Source organism: Abramis brama, assembly GCF_963993115.1.
Source record: "Abramis brama genome assembly, chromosome: 5".
Taxonomy (NCBI): domain Eukaryota; kingdom Metazoa; phylum Chordata; class Actinopteri; order Cypriniformes; family Leuciscidae; genus Abramis; species Abramis brama.
In genome coordinates, this window is record NC_139967.1 from 31,780,069 (window position 1) to 31,796,328 (window position 16,260).

Genomic DNA, 16,260 nt, shown 5'->3' on the forward strand with positions numbered 1-16,260 from the left:
AAGATGTTTTCCAGTAAAGCCCTTAATCCAAACTACTTGCAACTCAGCACAGAAAAGAAAAACACTAAAACCAAAATGAAAAAAAAAAAAACATTCTCCACACACTATGAGAAATATTTACAGCAAAGCAAAGATCACAGCAGGCAATGAAAATATCATTCACAGATAATATAAATGAATCTGCCAGGTTGAGAAGGCTGATGAGCTCTCAGCTCAATACAAAAAGATTGAATTTGAAATTGACTGAAGGTATTAAGGTTTTTGGAGTTTTCTAAAAAGCATCCTCCAACTGGGTGAATAGATACAATGGTTGTTTTTGCATCTCTAAAACAAATAAGTATCCTTGTACATGAAATGCACTCAAAACAAACATCCACAAACACTTATATATACATAAAGGCACACCACTAATACCTTGTTACATTCAATAAGTTTACATACTGTAACATTAAATTACCATGTTTTCTAGGAACCTTCCACAGACATAAGGATTTGTATACTACGCAAACAGTATATTCTACCTCCTAACCCTGAACCTACAATTAAATCTAGCCATCACAGAAAACTTTCTGCATTTTTACATTTTCAACAAACATCAATTAGTATGATTTATAAGCTGGGATTTTGGATATTGCCATCTTTGTGGGGAAATTTTGTCCCCATTACGTAGGGTGAATCTGAAACACATACACGCAACACACACATACGCAGTCCAGTGGAAATTCTCTGAATCTTGCAGAAACAGGTCAGATGTATTTCCGTGGCCTCCACACTCTCCATTACAGCACCGTTACCCAATGCGCACACTGAACATTTCAATGAGAAAAAAAAAAAAAACACAAATCTAAACACATAATATATGCACTATCAACAATGGTTTAAATGACCACTTTCTAAATAGTCCTTGTCCTTACTAACAGCACATTAACACCTCAAATACTTGAAGAAATTAATACAAATGCTGCATTTAAACATAGCAGAAAGCAATGGATCAATACAATTACAAATGTAAATTATGTTAAAATCTTTGTAACATTAGGTATTTTAGTACCTGCTCCTATAGAGCAAACTAATTTCTTGCAAAATGCAGCAAAACATCTGTAGTGTGTCCCATTAATTAGGGCAAAATATATTTTTCAGACAAAATAATTAGAATTCCCTCACATCGAATTAATATCTTCCATCTGTGCATTCATAAAATCTTAATGACTTAATTTACTGCTAAAAACATGTAAAATATAACAGACCAGCCTTCAACATACTTTGATTTTTTTCTTTTTTATATTTCTTTGGCCTCTGACGCAGTAAAATTGTAAATTACAAAAATACACCTATTGGAGTTTAAAACCAAACTAAGGGAGTCGGTTTATAAATCTATCGGTTACAAAGAAAACCCAATTCTTTGTCTCTACTCAGCAGCGTCCATCTTGTTTTCATATGCCTGGTGGTTCATTAACCTGTCGCTGGACACCATCTCTTAAGTTTGGTTATTCTAGCTGAGGGCCAGAGTCTGATTGACAGATGATGTTAGCCGACACCTCGTCTGCTTGGAAGTGACCCTTCTCTCTTTCACACAGCCCAGCGGCCAAGAGAGAGATGACCAGAGTACTGAGGCCATTCTTCCAGCCCAGACACTCATATCACCCCCAGTCCCCCCCACCGAGAGCCCTTCCCATGGAGGGAAGGGCCACGGACCCCAAAAGCAGACCGAAGGGAAAGAGAAAGGTCCGGGTGAAAGAGAGGAAAGGGAGAAACCGAATCTGCGAACACGCAACAAGAGGCTTTGTCAGAGCGCATCCAGGTATTCACGATCAGCTCAGCGACTTTGGCGGCCATTCCGGAGCCACGGCGTTCGATTTCCCGCTTCCCCCGTCTGAGTTTGTGTACTTCAGTGCTGCAGTGTTCTGCTCAGGGCACGTACTGTAACCTCTACACCTGCACGGATCCCATCTTACAATGATTCAGCGAGCCTCAGGACCAACAGTAACCTAATACAGACCATGACATCTATTCATTAAACTGCATCTGAAATGCGATTTCCTGTCAGTGCATTAATCTACAAAAAGCACCAAAAGAAAACCACAAATCACTATTGCTGTTACCATCAATATCTATTAGAATTTTGCTTCGGTTCGGTGTAATATAACACGACAGCAAGGAATCTTCAAAAAAAAAAAAAACAAGGACATCACAGTCGATACGGGAGACTAAGAAGATTTCTTTCTTTTTTTATTCAAGTAGAAGAAATTTTTTACAGATCTACTGCATAAATTATCTACGCCCCTTTAAAAATTAGGATTTTAGAATAAAAAAAAAATTACTTTTCATGTATAAAATGAACAGAAAACCATTGAATCTGAAGCATGCCTACATAACGTGTTTTCTTGCACTTCCCTAGTGAATTTCACTAAGTGTAATATCCAAAAACTAAGTGATATTTCAGCGTTTTCATGCATGCGACATCCATCTCTAACATCAAGTAGCATGTAAATTTGATTTCATTTTAAATATCTGTTTGATTTTATGCAAGCGAAAGCACTTGAGAATAAGTCCCTTAACAAAAGCCGTTGCTCTAACTGGGAGAACGATCTGAATCGGCCAAGTGTTTCAGCATCTCGCTGGATTTTTGGAATGGAGGACGGACACGTTTTGGCAGCCAATTTCAATATCATTTTGGCACTTTGTGTTGTGGAGTGCAGGCCTGAGCACTTCAGAGCAGGCATTTGAGAATTAGCACATTAAAAGTGTGTTACCAACACAGCCTACAACAGCCCCTGTACTTGGACTTCAGAAATTAAGTCATCACATTGTGTTGATTATTTTAAATAGTGCCAACGGTGGGTAGAAATATGCCAAATGAGAGGCTGATTATGGACGTCAATAACTCATCTGCTTTTTGGCTTGGTTTCGTTAGGTGGGGATGTTTGGATTGAGTGATGCCGCACTGCCATCTTCTGGCATATTATGAAACACTTTCGTTCGTTGTTCTTTTAGACCCAGTATGATTTCATCTAAATCTAATTATAAACATCTTGAAAAAGAACAATCTTATAAAAAATGCTAAAGTCTTCATGTTAGCTTTCATAATTTTCAGATACATACAACTTTAGGTCTATCAACCGAATCTATGGAACTGCATTTACTTCTAACAACAGCATAAATTATAATCATTTATATACGTTTTCAACAGAAAATCAATTTAAATAATTTCAGGGGAAAAAAACATTGACAGAAATCCAAAAATCTATGGGGCAGTATGGGGCTCATAGACTTCCACTGTATTTTATTTGAAATAACCGGTGTTATATTACAATAATAAGTTGAATTTAATATATATATATGTCAATAAAAGTCACATAAAATAGAAACCCATTCTCAGACCCGTCGGCTGACAGGTGACACGGAGTAGAAAGGTGCCACCTTGTAGAACACAGTGGGTTGTAATCGTGAAGACACACACCGGAGCATTTGTTTCTCTTTTCCTGTCCTTTTTTTTTTTTTTTATCTAAATGCAAAGCAGGTGAAGGCTGCTCCAGTTTCCTGTAGTAGTAGCTCTCTTGTCTGGGTGCTCCCACTGATAAGAGTCCTACTTTACCCCACATAAAAGAGCCGGGTATCATTTCCTTACCTCTCCCCTTCCAATATATCTCCCTCTCCTTACCCTCTACACACACACGCCACTCTTATTCCCCACGACACACAATACCTGCTCTATTTGCTCCCAATTCAAGGCCAAATTGCAGGTAGAGTTACGGCAAATTTGTTTGGAGGAAGAGTCGGTGCGGGAGCAATAAGGAGCTGGAGGGGTAGAGTGGTGCGCGGGGAGGGCTGGCACAGAGTGGTCTTTATGAGCACCACTCTGCCAGCCAGAACAATGGGCCATATTCACCCAGCGCAAACGCTCAGCTTACAGGTGTTCGTGGAGAGGGGAGGCAGACGCGCACAAACACTCACGCGGACACCCACGCGCACTTGAACGAGCACATGCACACACACGCATACTCTCCGAGCTTTGTCCATTGTGCATATCCCATGAGCTGTGTCGTCTTGAATGGCCGGCCACTATTGAATACGTGTGCGATCATAAATGTAGGGTTTACAAAAGTTTACACGCATGAAAAATGAGGACTGTTCTCAATGAGAACTGTCAGCCATTGGTCATCAAACAGACAACTAATGCCATTGGTTGGTTGTGTCAAGCTGGTCTGGATGCACAAACAAACAAAAAAAAAGTATGTTTTGAAAGGCTTACTTATAGTTAAGGAAATAATACTTTAAGTATGAAATGAATGCATGATGAAAGAACACCTACGGTGTTTTCTTACACATCCCTAATGAATTTCACCAAACGGAATATCAAACAACTAAGTGATACTAGCATTTTCATGCACGCTACATTTATCTCTAACATCAAGTCGCATGTCAATTTGATTTCATTTTTTTTATCCAAGCGAAAGCATTTACTCACCTTCATGTCGTTCATCTTTGAAACACATATTAAGATATTTTTAATGAAATCTGAGAGATTTTTGTCCCTCCATTGACAGTCTACGTAACTACCACTTTGCCGCTTCAAAAGGTTCATAAAGAGTTTGTAAAACTAATCCATATGAATTTAGCAGTTTAGTCAAAATTTTCTGAAGAGACTCGATTGCTTTAATGAACAGGTTTCATTTAGGCTTTTATTCACATAAACATTCATCAACTCGCACATCAGTTATGATAAATGGAAGCTCAAGCATGTTCGCTTGACGTGCGAAAACCAATGAGGTTACGCAGCACGTTTGAGCTTCCGCAAGAACCAATGAGGTTTGTTCTCGCATGTCAAGCATGTACGGTTGAGCTTCTGTTTATGTTCGCTGATCAATGTTTATATGTGAATGAAATCAAATCTGTTCGACATATAAAGCAATCCAGTCTCTTCAAAAATTTGGACTAAATCGCTTTGAAGTGACAAAGTGGGAGTTGCATGGACTTTCAAAGGAGGGACTAAAAGCTCTCAGATTTAATTTAAAATATTTTCATTTGTGTTTCGAAGATGAACAAAAGTCTCACAGGTTTGGAAGAACATGAGGGTGGGTAATTGATGATTGTTTTTTTTTGTTTTTTGGTGAACTATCCCTTTAAGTCCCATAACAAAAACTTAGAGAAAACTTGCTCTAACTTAGAGAACAATCTGAGTCGGCCAAGTGTTTCAGTATTTTGCTGGATTTTTGGAAAGAATTTGAATTTGAATGATTTTTGGAATATATCTTAAGTCTGTTTTGAACATATATAAATGGCTTGCTTATAGCTGTCTTTGCATATTAAACTAGGATCCAAGACAAGGTTTTAACACTGAAACACTTACACGCTTAGTATTTAGAGCACCAGCAAACAAAACAAAACAAAAATCTTTGGAAGAGTTTCTGCAACAAAATCCCAACAACATCAACAAAAACACCAATACAACCTCAAAACCTAAGCTAAAAACAAGAACTCTAAAATGTCAAAAAGGCACAGACCTAAAAATACCAGAATAGCAAATCACAACGCTTTCCGCCGCCGCTCGCAGCTGGTTTTATCTGCGCGTCGCAAACAGCCCCTTTGCTTTGGCTAACCTTTGTGTGGCAAGCACCGGAGGTTCTGCAAGTCTTGAATGCGAAATCACCTCTGCTGGTGTCTGACTATTGTATTCTTTTGGCTTACAACTGTCAGCGGCTGACAGAACGGCACAGATGTGTGTCTCAGCGCAGCAGTGAAGGCTCACCTGAACCAGATGGCTGGTGATAAAGAAAGAAATCAGTGTGATGATTAAGAGAGCTCTTAAGGAGGGAGATTTAGAGTGCAAAGAATAACATTACCGGCTATTAAGACAGCTGTGAAGGCAATACAAAAGTTGCAAAAACAAAAAAACAACTTTTATCATTATTATTATTATTAATGTTTTTGTTTTTTTTACTTTTTGTAGTTCAGGTCAGACAAGCTGAACCAAATGTGACTGCATAATAATTTTTATAATAGCATTTGAACATTAAGAACAAATGTAATGTAATTGTTTTTGTTTTTACTCTCCTCAAATCTCTTGACATTTCTTCCTCTGACATTTTCATTGATGTGTTTTTCCCCCGACAACCATGAAGAAAAAAAGAAAAAAAACGTTCAACTAAAATGTTAGCTGATCGATACAGCCGTCCCTCCACTCACGCGTGTGCCCTCGGATTCTGCTTTCGGAAGTGTACCTAAATTAAAATGTGTCAAGCAGCAAATGTTAATGGCCTACCCAGCGACACTTAAAGACACGCGAGTCCTGAAACAGACAGGGCCTACAGCAAATTATGCAGCATCACAGGCAAACATTAGCCAACATGTCCTGTGCAAGCATTTAGTCACACGGCCCACTCAGAAAGGGTGTCCTTTTCATGAAGGTTCAACTGTCCAATTACAATCTGAAGGTGAAAGAGACGCTCGTGAATTCAGACGACTACTGAGAGGAGTGCTGGAGAATGTCAAAGACAAATGGGCAAAATTCTGGACATCTTTAACACAACAGAAGGGGAGATGAGAAATGTGTGCACGTGAACCAATCGATCACCACAGAACCTGTCACACTACCATGTTAAAGTATTTGGGCACTTAAAATACACTTAAAATGTTTGAAAAATCACTGCATTAGAAACAAAATATCAAGCAAAGTGGCAATTCTTTTTAAGAAAGATTTGAAAGAAGAAATGCACTTTTGAAGCAATACATTTCACCAAAAAATAAGTTTCAAATTATAATCGATGTACTGTTCAAAAATGAAGATAAATGTATCTGGACACTTTCTGGTGGTCAAATGTTAATGGATCATGTTCATAGTTAATGTGATGAACTTACTTCATACTAAAATGACCTTGGGATGAATTGAAAAGTGACAAACTAGATTCCACTTTTGGTTCCAAAACGTGATAAATCCATTTTGATTAATTTGAGTAAAAATGTGTTTTCTTTACCAAGAAAGTGGCAAGATGAAAACCACTATTTTCTGTTTCAAACTTTCACATAGCATCTTTAGGTTATAATAACATAAATTCAAATCTAGATTTTGATTTTAGAAGATTTATTATAAAAACGGATTCTATTTTCAATAAATCCATGACACTTTTTTTTTTTTTCAAAATGCAATTAATCCATTGAATCAATATAAAAGTTATTTTATTAACTGTTGAAAATACACAACAAAGTAAGTTGATCCACATGTGACAGCCTCTGAACTTGGTCAATACAAATCTTATGTACAGGCACTGGACTAAAAATGCATTCAATCAGCCGAACGTCGTCGATCAGCTGTAAAATGGCTTGGTCCTGCTCGGTTTTTGTTGACTTTGCATAAAACAATTTAAAGTTTTTCAAAAGATCCCCTAGGGTCAATGTGTCAGCGTGTCAGAAGTTTGATGCTGCCGTGCGAGAACAAGCAACAGCCGGCATTTTGAGAGTGCCTCATCTTCTTAATCTCCTCACGTAAATGATTCGATTTGGATGGCTTACGTTTCTTCCCCACTACAGAAACCACCACAGGTGTCAATGCCATCAAAATTCTACATTTTTTTGTTTGTTTGTTGATCACAAAGTACAAAGTAGATAAGGAAAACTAGGATTCTGGGTGTATACAAAGCGCCACTGTTACTGTTTACAATGCGTGGAATGGTGCGCTGTGATTGGTTGAGCGGCTGTATCGCATTCTGCAAAGAAGGGATTTGTCATGGCATTTGTCGCGGTTTGGAAAGAAAGGGAGAAAACATGACAGAATAACATGGCGGATATCGCATTTTACGTAAAATAAGAAATTTACTTTTCAATTCAATATTGTGTGGGAACAATTTTTTTTTTTTTTTAAATGCCGTTTATCGCGTTTTGGAACCAAACTCTTCACATATTCAATGCTCTAATATTCTATATATACAGTTGTAATTGAAATTATTCAACCCCCATTGCAAATCAGGTTTATTGGCAAAATGTACAGACTTTCAGCTGTTTGCAAAGAACAAATCAAACAGTAATTGAAATAGCTCAACACACAAATGTTTTGATCATTGAACATTATGCTGTTATGATCTGCTGCAAACAAGATGTATATGCAAAGCTGAATTTTCATCAGCCATCCAGTCTTCAGTGTCACATGATCCTTCAGAAATCATTCTAATATGCTGATTTATTATCAATGCTGGAAACAGTTGCTGCTTAATTTTATTTATTTTTTAAACCTGTGATACTTTTTCAGGTATCTTTGATGGAAAAAAAAAAAAGAACAGCATTTATTTAAAATGGAAAACTTTTCTAACAATATATACACTATATACCATTCGAAAGGGTTTTTTTTATTTTATTTTTTTTATTAATTAATTAATACCTTTATTTAGCAAGGATGTGTTAAATTGATAAAAAGTGATAGTAAAGATTCATATTGTTAGAAAAGATTTCTATTTTGAATAAATGCTGACACTGAAGACTGGAGTAATGACTGATGAAAATTCAGCATTGCATCACAGAAATACAAATAGAAAACCATTATTTTAAATTGTAATAATATTTCACAATATTACTGCTTTTACTGTGTTTTTGATCAAATAAATGCAGGCTTGATGATGTTTCAAAAACATTAAAAATAGTAATGTTTCCAAACTTTTGACCGGTAGTGGCCGGTTGCATAAACTTAGCCAATATGTTAAGACTGTGTGTGTGTGTGTGTGTGTGTGTGTGTGTGTGTGTGTGTGTGTGTGTGTGTGTGTGTGTGTATATATATATATATATATATATATATATATATATATATATATATATATATATAATACAATTATTTTAGCTCTAACTTATATATAATAAGTTCATATTAATATATATTAATATTACTTAATATATTATTAATATATATTAATATTAATATAATAATGTGGTCAAACATAAATGTGTCCAAATACATTCTGGAGCTGCTGTATGTGACTGTTGGTGTGGTTGAATGCATACTGGTCCTTACCAGAAAGGCACAGATGCTCCTCTGAGGAGACTCCCACTCAAAGCAGCTGTTGATAAAGCAGCCAGCATTGAGCAGGAACATGATACAGCGCCTCATTCTGTTGAAGTTCTGCAGCAGCATCTGAGTGTCAGAACAACAGACAGCATTTCACAATCACATTGATTCCCAATGATTTAAAAAATAAGGACAATTTCGTTATTTATTATTTATGCTTCATACACCACTGTTCAAATGTTTTGAAAGAAATTAATACTTATATTCAGCAAGGATGCATGAAATTGATCATGCATGAAGTGACAGTAAATGTAATTTATAATGTTATAAAAGACTTATGAATGAATGCTGTTTATATGAACAACATTAAGCAGCACAACTGTTTTTCAACATTGAAAACAAAAATAAATGTTTCATCATGTGAAGTGAAGTAATAGCAGCTTTGCCATCACAGGAATAATTTACATTTTAAAATGTACTAAAACAGAAAACAGTTAAACTGTAATAATAATTCACAATATTACTGTTTTACTGCCTTTTTTGATCAAATAATTGCAACCTTAGAGAGCATTAGAGATTAAGAGAGAAAACATTAGAGAAAACATTTTTAAAATTCCTACCGACCTCAAAAAATTTATAACCTTTAAAATTTTAACTGTGGTTTCTATAACAAATTTTACATTATCATAATTTTAGACATTTATTTACAATTATTTACAATAAAAAAACGGTAACATTTTACAGTAAGGTTACATTAGTTAACTGCATTAGTTGATATTAACTAATAATGAACTGCACTTCTACAGCATTTATTAAAATCAAAAGTTGTATTTGTTAACATTAGATAATGCACTGTGAATTATCTAATGTTACATGTAACATGAACAAACTGCATTTTAATTAACTAACATTAACAAAGATTAACAGTATCAAAGTATCAGTAAGTATCAAATGTATTGCTCATGGTTAATTCATGTTAGTTAATACATTAACTAATGTTAACAAATGAGACCTTATTGTAAAGTGTTACAATAAAACAAAACAAACTTTCAACAGTTAGTAGGAGAAACTACTAACCAAAAATATGATACTAGCGAAATAATGCAGTAAATAAGAGAAATCCAAACCATATTTATTTTCGATTTTGTAGGAGCATAACAAGAATTATGGATTTTTTTGTCATGCCTCTAATAAAATTGTCTTTTTCGTGATTCTGCGAGCGGGTGAACTGCAAATGACCGCTGCTTCCTGTGTTCACAGGAAGATCAAACGCTCCTGGTCGCATAATGGCTTTATAATGCTACGGCTTTGATCATGGTAACTATCCACATTTACTGTGGTGAAGTGTAGGATTCGGGCCATGCCTTTAAAGTAGGCAATTTTGTTTTTCATTTGGGACTAATCAGAGTACATGTGAGGTGAAATACAATATCAAGCTACTAAAGAATAAAATATGTCTGAGATGTTCGACAAAATGAGCTTCAACGGTTATGAAGGGGACAGTATCGAGAAGTAAATCTTGTGGAGATAGATTTGATATGTTGCACTCGCCGTTCAGCCTTTCTCGTCTCGCTCACAAACAGTTTAGATGGGGGGCAAATTCACACCGAAAAGTGCAGAGTGGGCACTTTCTAGCTTGCATTCAGCGGCGCTTTATTGCGTGACAGATAGAGTGTGTCTGTGTGTGTGTGTTTGTCCCAAGCAGTGTCTCAGTGACAGGTCTGATTTGGGACAACCCCTACAATTCAGCTCTTTGTCAGGGATGGGGGGAGACATTGAACAGGGTGACAAAAAGAAGCACAGCAGAAGAACCACTGAGGTCCAAACTAAAGGATGGCCAATCTACTTATGCACCCCCAGCGTTGACAGCTTGACATTTCTATTCAGCACCTCCAGAAGAGAAGGAAGAGACAAGGAGAAAGAGCTAGAGAGAGGGAGAAGACGAGGAGAAAGATGCTGCTGTCTATGACTGGTGTTGGGGCGGATTTTATTAATATCTTCAACAAAGGTGTGATTAAAGCGTTCTTGTTACCTGTTTGGACACCCGCGGCTCCTCTTCGATGTATTTCTGCTCGATGGGAATCAAAGTTCTCATGCCGGCTTTTACCTGCAACATATAAACTAACTGAATGTAACAGTCCACCATCGAGTTCAAGATGTGAACGTGATCACATTAACGATCTAATCATATTTCAAGACATCCCTCCATTTCACACACTCCACACCACACAACGCCATGTGACGCTCTCTCACACTCCCGCCTAAAATGGCGGACGGACACACACAGCGGTACACAGACGCACAAATAAAAGGCTGAGGAAAGGGGAGTCTTCAGTAATTAAAAGAGAGAATAAGGACGGGGACAGACAGCCCGAGAGAAGCTGAAGAGAACGAGCAGATAAAGAAGTGAAAAACGCAAGGAAAAAAGCAAGCGAGAAAAAGAGAGTGGGACTTACAATGTTATAAATCACGTCTATTTCGAGAAAGATGACCCCTTTGGTTGGCCCTGTCAGTTCCTTGCTTTTCAAGGCGTAAGCTTTGCGTTCTCCATTTTGGATCTGCGGGAGAGGGACATGACAGCCGTCTGTCTGGCAATACCCAGCTGAATACACTCTTCATGTGACCTCTGAACCCCAGCTGCTGCATCTGACAGAGAGCCCAAAACAACTGTGGCGGCTCTGACAAGTACCTGTTCATTACGGCCCGACCACTGTCAGCCGCAAATTAACTATCCTGGGGAATCAGCCTGGGAGCACACATTGCGTCCCCCCTCATCTTTTCTTCTCTGTTTTTGTTAGTAGGCTTCTTTTTTTGTGTGTGTTTTTCTCACTTACACATCTTACTCTATGATTACTCAAATCAATACATTTTAGAAACATGCCATGTTGGTCTCTTTTTTTTCCTTTCTATTTTTTTTTTTAAACTTTGTGTTTTTCTCACTTTCACATCTTACACTATGATAACTAAAATCAATAAAGCTTAGGCACATTATGCTGGTCTAAAAATGATGCTTTTTAAAAACTTTTGGTGTGTTTTCTCACTTTCACATCTTACTCTATGATTACCAAAATCAGTCAAGTTTAGACATGCCATGTTGATTTGACTTTTTTTGTGTCTGTGTGCTTCTTACTTTTACATCTTACTCTGTGATTACTAAAATCAATAAAAGTGAGATATTTGTTTTTCAAAGAATTTATTAAGAAAAAATCTTTCTTTTTTGTACTTTTCCCCAATCTCAAACTGATTCATTGTTGTAAGTGAAAGCCTGCGAGCTCAGGACTTACGTTTAACAACGGTATAGCCACTTTGCCCAAGAAGTCGGCACTTCGGTCTCTGTCCTCGTCATAGACAGTCACCTCTAAGACTGAGTGGATGTCTTTCACATTGCTAGTTAAAAAAAAAAAAAAAAAAAAAGAGGTAGGTGAAGAAGTCATTGACTAATATTAAACACTGAAAAGATCTTTCAAGTCATGACAAAAAAATGTGATTCATCTAAATCCTTGGTGACAATCTCCATTGTGCTGGGGTTAAAAAAAGATGCTGCAATTCTCCATTTGAAATGCTATCTTTGAAAAGTAGGCTAAAGAGGAGAAGTCTAATGAAAGAAAATGAGGTTATTCTTTAAGAGATGAGCGCTCCAAGGAGAGGCTAGATTACCCAGCTTTCCCTGGGAATTCACAAATGAATTTCCAGCCGTGAAGATTGAAAGATTATGAAAAAAAAACATCAATGGAACAACCTCTAGATATCGAACTAATATAAGAAATTATGTATGGCACATTATCAAACGGCACAATGGTTGTACTTGCAGAGGGAGTGTAATCTTGAACAAAAGTTCATTTTCTTCTTAAAGTACAAAGTTTACTTATATGTCACATTTCCAACTACCAATACAAAGCTTGATTAAATAATCGTGACTACATTATCCTGTGATCCTCGGCTCTCCGGTGTATCTCTATAAATCATCGAGCTCATCAATACAAAATTTATAATTAAGCTTTTTCAATACAATGGGTAAAAATTATCATAGATATTTTCATTTTTTTTCTTTTTATTTGGTTTACAATTGCACGAGATATTTTAAACATACATTAAAAATGTAATTATTGGCAAATAAATCATTATTTAGTCTATAATTATAATATCCCATGTATACGTAAAAAATATTTAGATTTATTTTTATAAATCAGTATTTTATATACTTCTATCAGCATTGTAGTGTGCTTAAAAATACATCATTTGGTAGACTATAAATAAGTGATTATATGCAAATGCAAGCACTCTCGCAGATGTATATATGCGATCTTGACACTTACAACGTGAAGACTTTGTTCCACTCTGGGTTGAGGTTTTTGTACACGGTATGCGTCTGTAACCGATCGTTGCTGAGCTCCACTACACAGAAGGGGTCACTCTTGCCTGTGAGGGACACACACACACACACACACACACACACACATTAATTTTATCAGTTTCATTGTATTTACCGTAGTGTAATCCACTGGGTGGTGTGCTGGGGGGAAATAACTACCTGATAAAGGTGATGGGGCAACGAGCCTGAAGGGCCAGATCAAACTGCACTGCTGTCTTTACCCAGACTAAAGCTTTAGGTGCAACTTATCACAGAGCTGATTTGATATATTCATTTTGCCCCAGTGTGGCGTGGTTTCCTGTTGTTACACCGACACAGTGGTTTGCACACAGGTAGATAAGCATTTCAGCCTTTGTGCTGCCCTAGAGCACCATGAGGACATCTCTATCTCTGTCTGGTGTGAACACACACACACACACACAGCTGGTTCCAGACGGAGGGCAGGCGGGGATGATGACTTAAATACAAATGGTCTGAATGTGGGAAATTTGTAGAAAACTTTCCAAGTGGGGACCGTTGTAAATATGAGTCTGTTTCCAGTTGCTGACAGGGCATTACACTTTCACATTAATAAATTAAAAAGCTTGAAGTGAGAGATCTTTTTTCTTTTTATCATTATATTTTTTTAAAGTACAATAGAATATTTCAGTCATGTACAAAATACATTATTACAAGAAGCCGACTCTAGAGACATATTTATGTAATCCGCTGTCCTACATGCTTTGAAATCAACTATTAATATACACATGTAAATAAATGTTCGTAATTTAAAGGAATATTGTTCTCAACCAAAACTTAAACAACAAACTCTTCATATTAGCTTTGATCTAAACTTTTAGTCATTAAATAAACCTCAAAACAAAACAATTGGGAGCAATTTTGTTGTTTGTTGCAGAACAGAATTTTTAAAAGCTGGGGCAAAAAAAGAAACACATTCATAATGGTACTTTTATTTCAAAATGGCTTTGCAACATGTGCAGCAAAGTTAAACTGCAATACAGAAATTTCCTGCATGTGAATAACAGAAGCAAAGTTGACAAGTAAAATAAATGTCAGCGTGATCAATGGAAAGTCCTTGCTGTCACCAAGCATATCAATTTCAGGGATATATTGATCGGCCTGAATATATTTCTAATTCACAGGAGTTGTTTTTTTTCTTTATTTATATATAATCAGTATTGTATTTAAATGTGATGATTACACTATTATGTGTCTGATATAATCAAATTAGTTGACTAAATTTACTGCCGCAATCTGGACTGTGAATTTCAGTTTTCAGAAGAAAGCATGTGCAGTATATTGTATAATATACTGTATTTGTAAGGAAAAAATACAGCAAAACTGGTTACATTTTGGAGATAAAAATAAGATTATATATATTAATGTTTGTAAAAAGAATAATAAAAAAAATCTTGCTCCTATTTTCAATCACTCGTTTACAATTTATGCACACAAATACTTAATTTGCCATGACTGACAGTAATTGTGAATATTTTCAGCATTCAAAAATAATTTGCATCTGTTTAAATGAATGTATATTGATAGGCGCAGGAATGTACAACCCTATTCAATATCCTCGCGGTGACACTCGGTCATCCTCGGCGACAAACTACTACGTGTTGGTGAGGCAGCTGTCTGAGCAAATTACACGCTTCGCACTGAATGAAACTTTGGCTCCCCAGGTGTGGCCGAGCAGACACTGTCTGTGGGTTAATTCTGGGCAAATCCTCACAGACCGCCGAGATGAGTTCAACCTCATTCCGGCTGCAATTTGATGAGTGCGGCACGCTGACGTACAAAACGGTAATTACATTTTTCAGGTCTGGAAGGCGTTTTAAATTAAATGCAGGAACTGTGTTAAGCAGAAAGGAGCATTTAACCGGCCATAGGATTATCATATACAAACACACTGATGGCAGTGAGGGCAGAACAGTTCCTACTGTTGTTTGAAAACTGGTTGTTAATGAAATTGCCGACCGGCAGAGCAATGTCTGCATCTGAAGTGATCTATGTTAAGTATTGAGTGGGTCTATTCAGAAGGAAAGCAGTCTCCTGTCCCTAAATACTGTTGGTTTTACACACTGTCACCATTTATCCTGCTGGCCTGGAGTGGAGGCACTCCAGATAAAAGCCTCAATTAATTACAATGAAAAACAGACAGAAAGGAGGGGTGGGACAAAAAAAAAAACACACACTCGGTGATGCAAGAAAGAGAACTAAGATTTCCCTCTCTTTTTCTTTCCCTCTCGCCCACATTATCTTTTATGTCCACTCTCCTTCCACTTTTCCCGGACTCTCCCTGTCTCCAGTGAGCTCTCTATTAGAGAAGGCACTGTTCCGTGGCCCGTAACCTTGTTGGCTGACACCTCGGTGCCAGGGCCGATTGAGACGGTGAGTCCGTGAGCGAGCTGGGGCTCTTAGAAAAGCTTTGTGCGCCGGCGCTTTGTGGCGGGAGAGGAGTGTGAAATCAGAGCTCATGAGGAGGCCGCGGTTCCCCAGGGAACGCCAGACCGCGCTACGAGGTCAACGTAGTGGGCCGGACTCCCGGAGAGGAGCGAGTAAAAGGGTGATTGCAGAACTGTGCGGGAAGGGGGAGGCTGAAGGGTGTGAGAGGGGAGGGGGGGTGTTCTGCCATTGAGCATGTCTTAATTAAAGGCGTCGATTAGCCGATTAGAGAGGCGGCGAACGCAAAGCGCTTAGCGGAGAGGAACCTCGCGAGATGCTCCACCTTAAGAGTGACGGTGCTAATGACCTCTACGTCTCTCACTCTCTCCCTCCGTCTTTTCGCTCTTTCTCGCTCCAGTTTATTGCTGCCGCCTCGCACCTCGTCTGCAAACGATTGTGCGGCCTTGATTAATATTCTTGTGCTGCAATTCTCAGCTTCGTTTCCCACACAAGT

At 37.5% G+C, this 16,260-nt stretch overlaps 1 protein-coding gene across 3 annotated transcripts in view; it reads right to left on the reverse strand.

Moving 5' to 3' along the window:
* The window catches only part of LOC311082804 (multiple C2 and transmembrane domain-containing protein 1-like), a 249,862-nt gene that overhangs the window by 43,101 nt on the left and 190,501 nt on the right, over positions 1-16,260 (reverse strand). For all 3 annotated transcript variants that reach the window (XM_084113903.1, XM_084113902.1, XM_084113904.1), the window contains exons 11-15: positions 13,306-13,408; positions 12,274-12,376; positions 11,446-11,547; positions 11,022-11,096; positions 8,996-9,115 (exon numbers count right to left, since the gene is read on the reverse strand). In XM_084113903.1, coding sequence (XP_083970029.1) covers positions 8,996-9,115; positions 11,022-11,096; positions 11,446-11,547; positions 12,274-12,376; positions 13,306-13,408 — 503 coding nt within the window. The remainder of the gene's footprint in view (positions 1-8,995; positions 9,116-11,021; positions 11,097-11,445; positions 11,548-12,273; positions 12,377-13,305; positions 13,409-16,260) is intronic.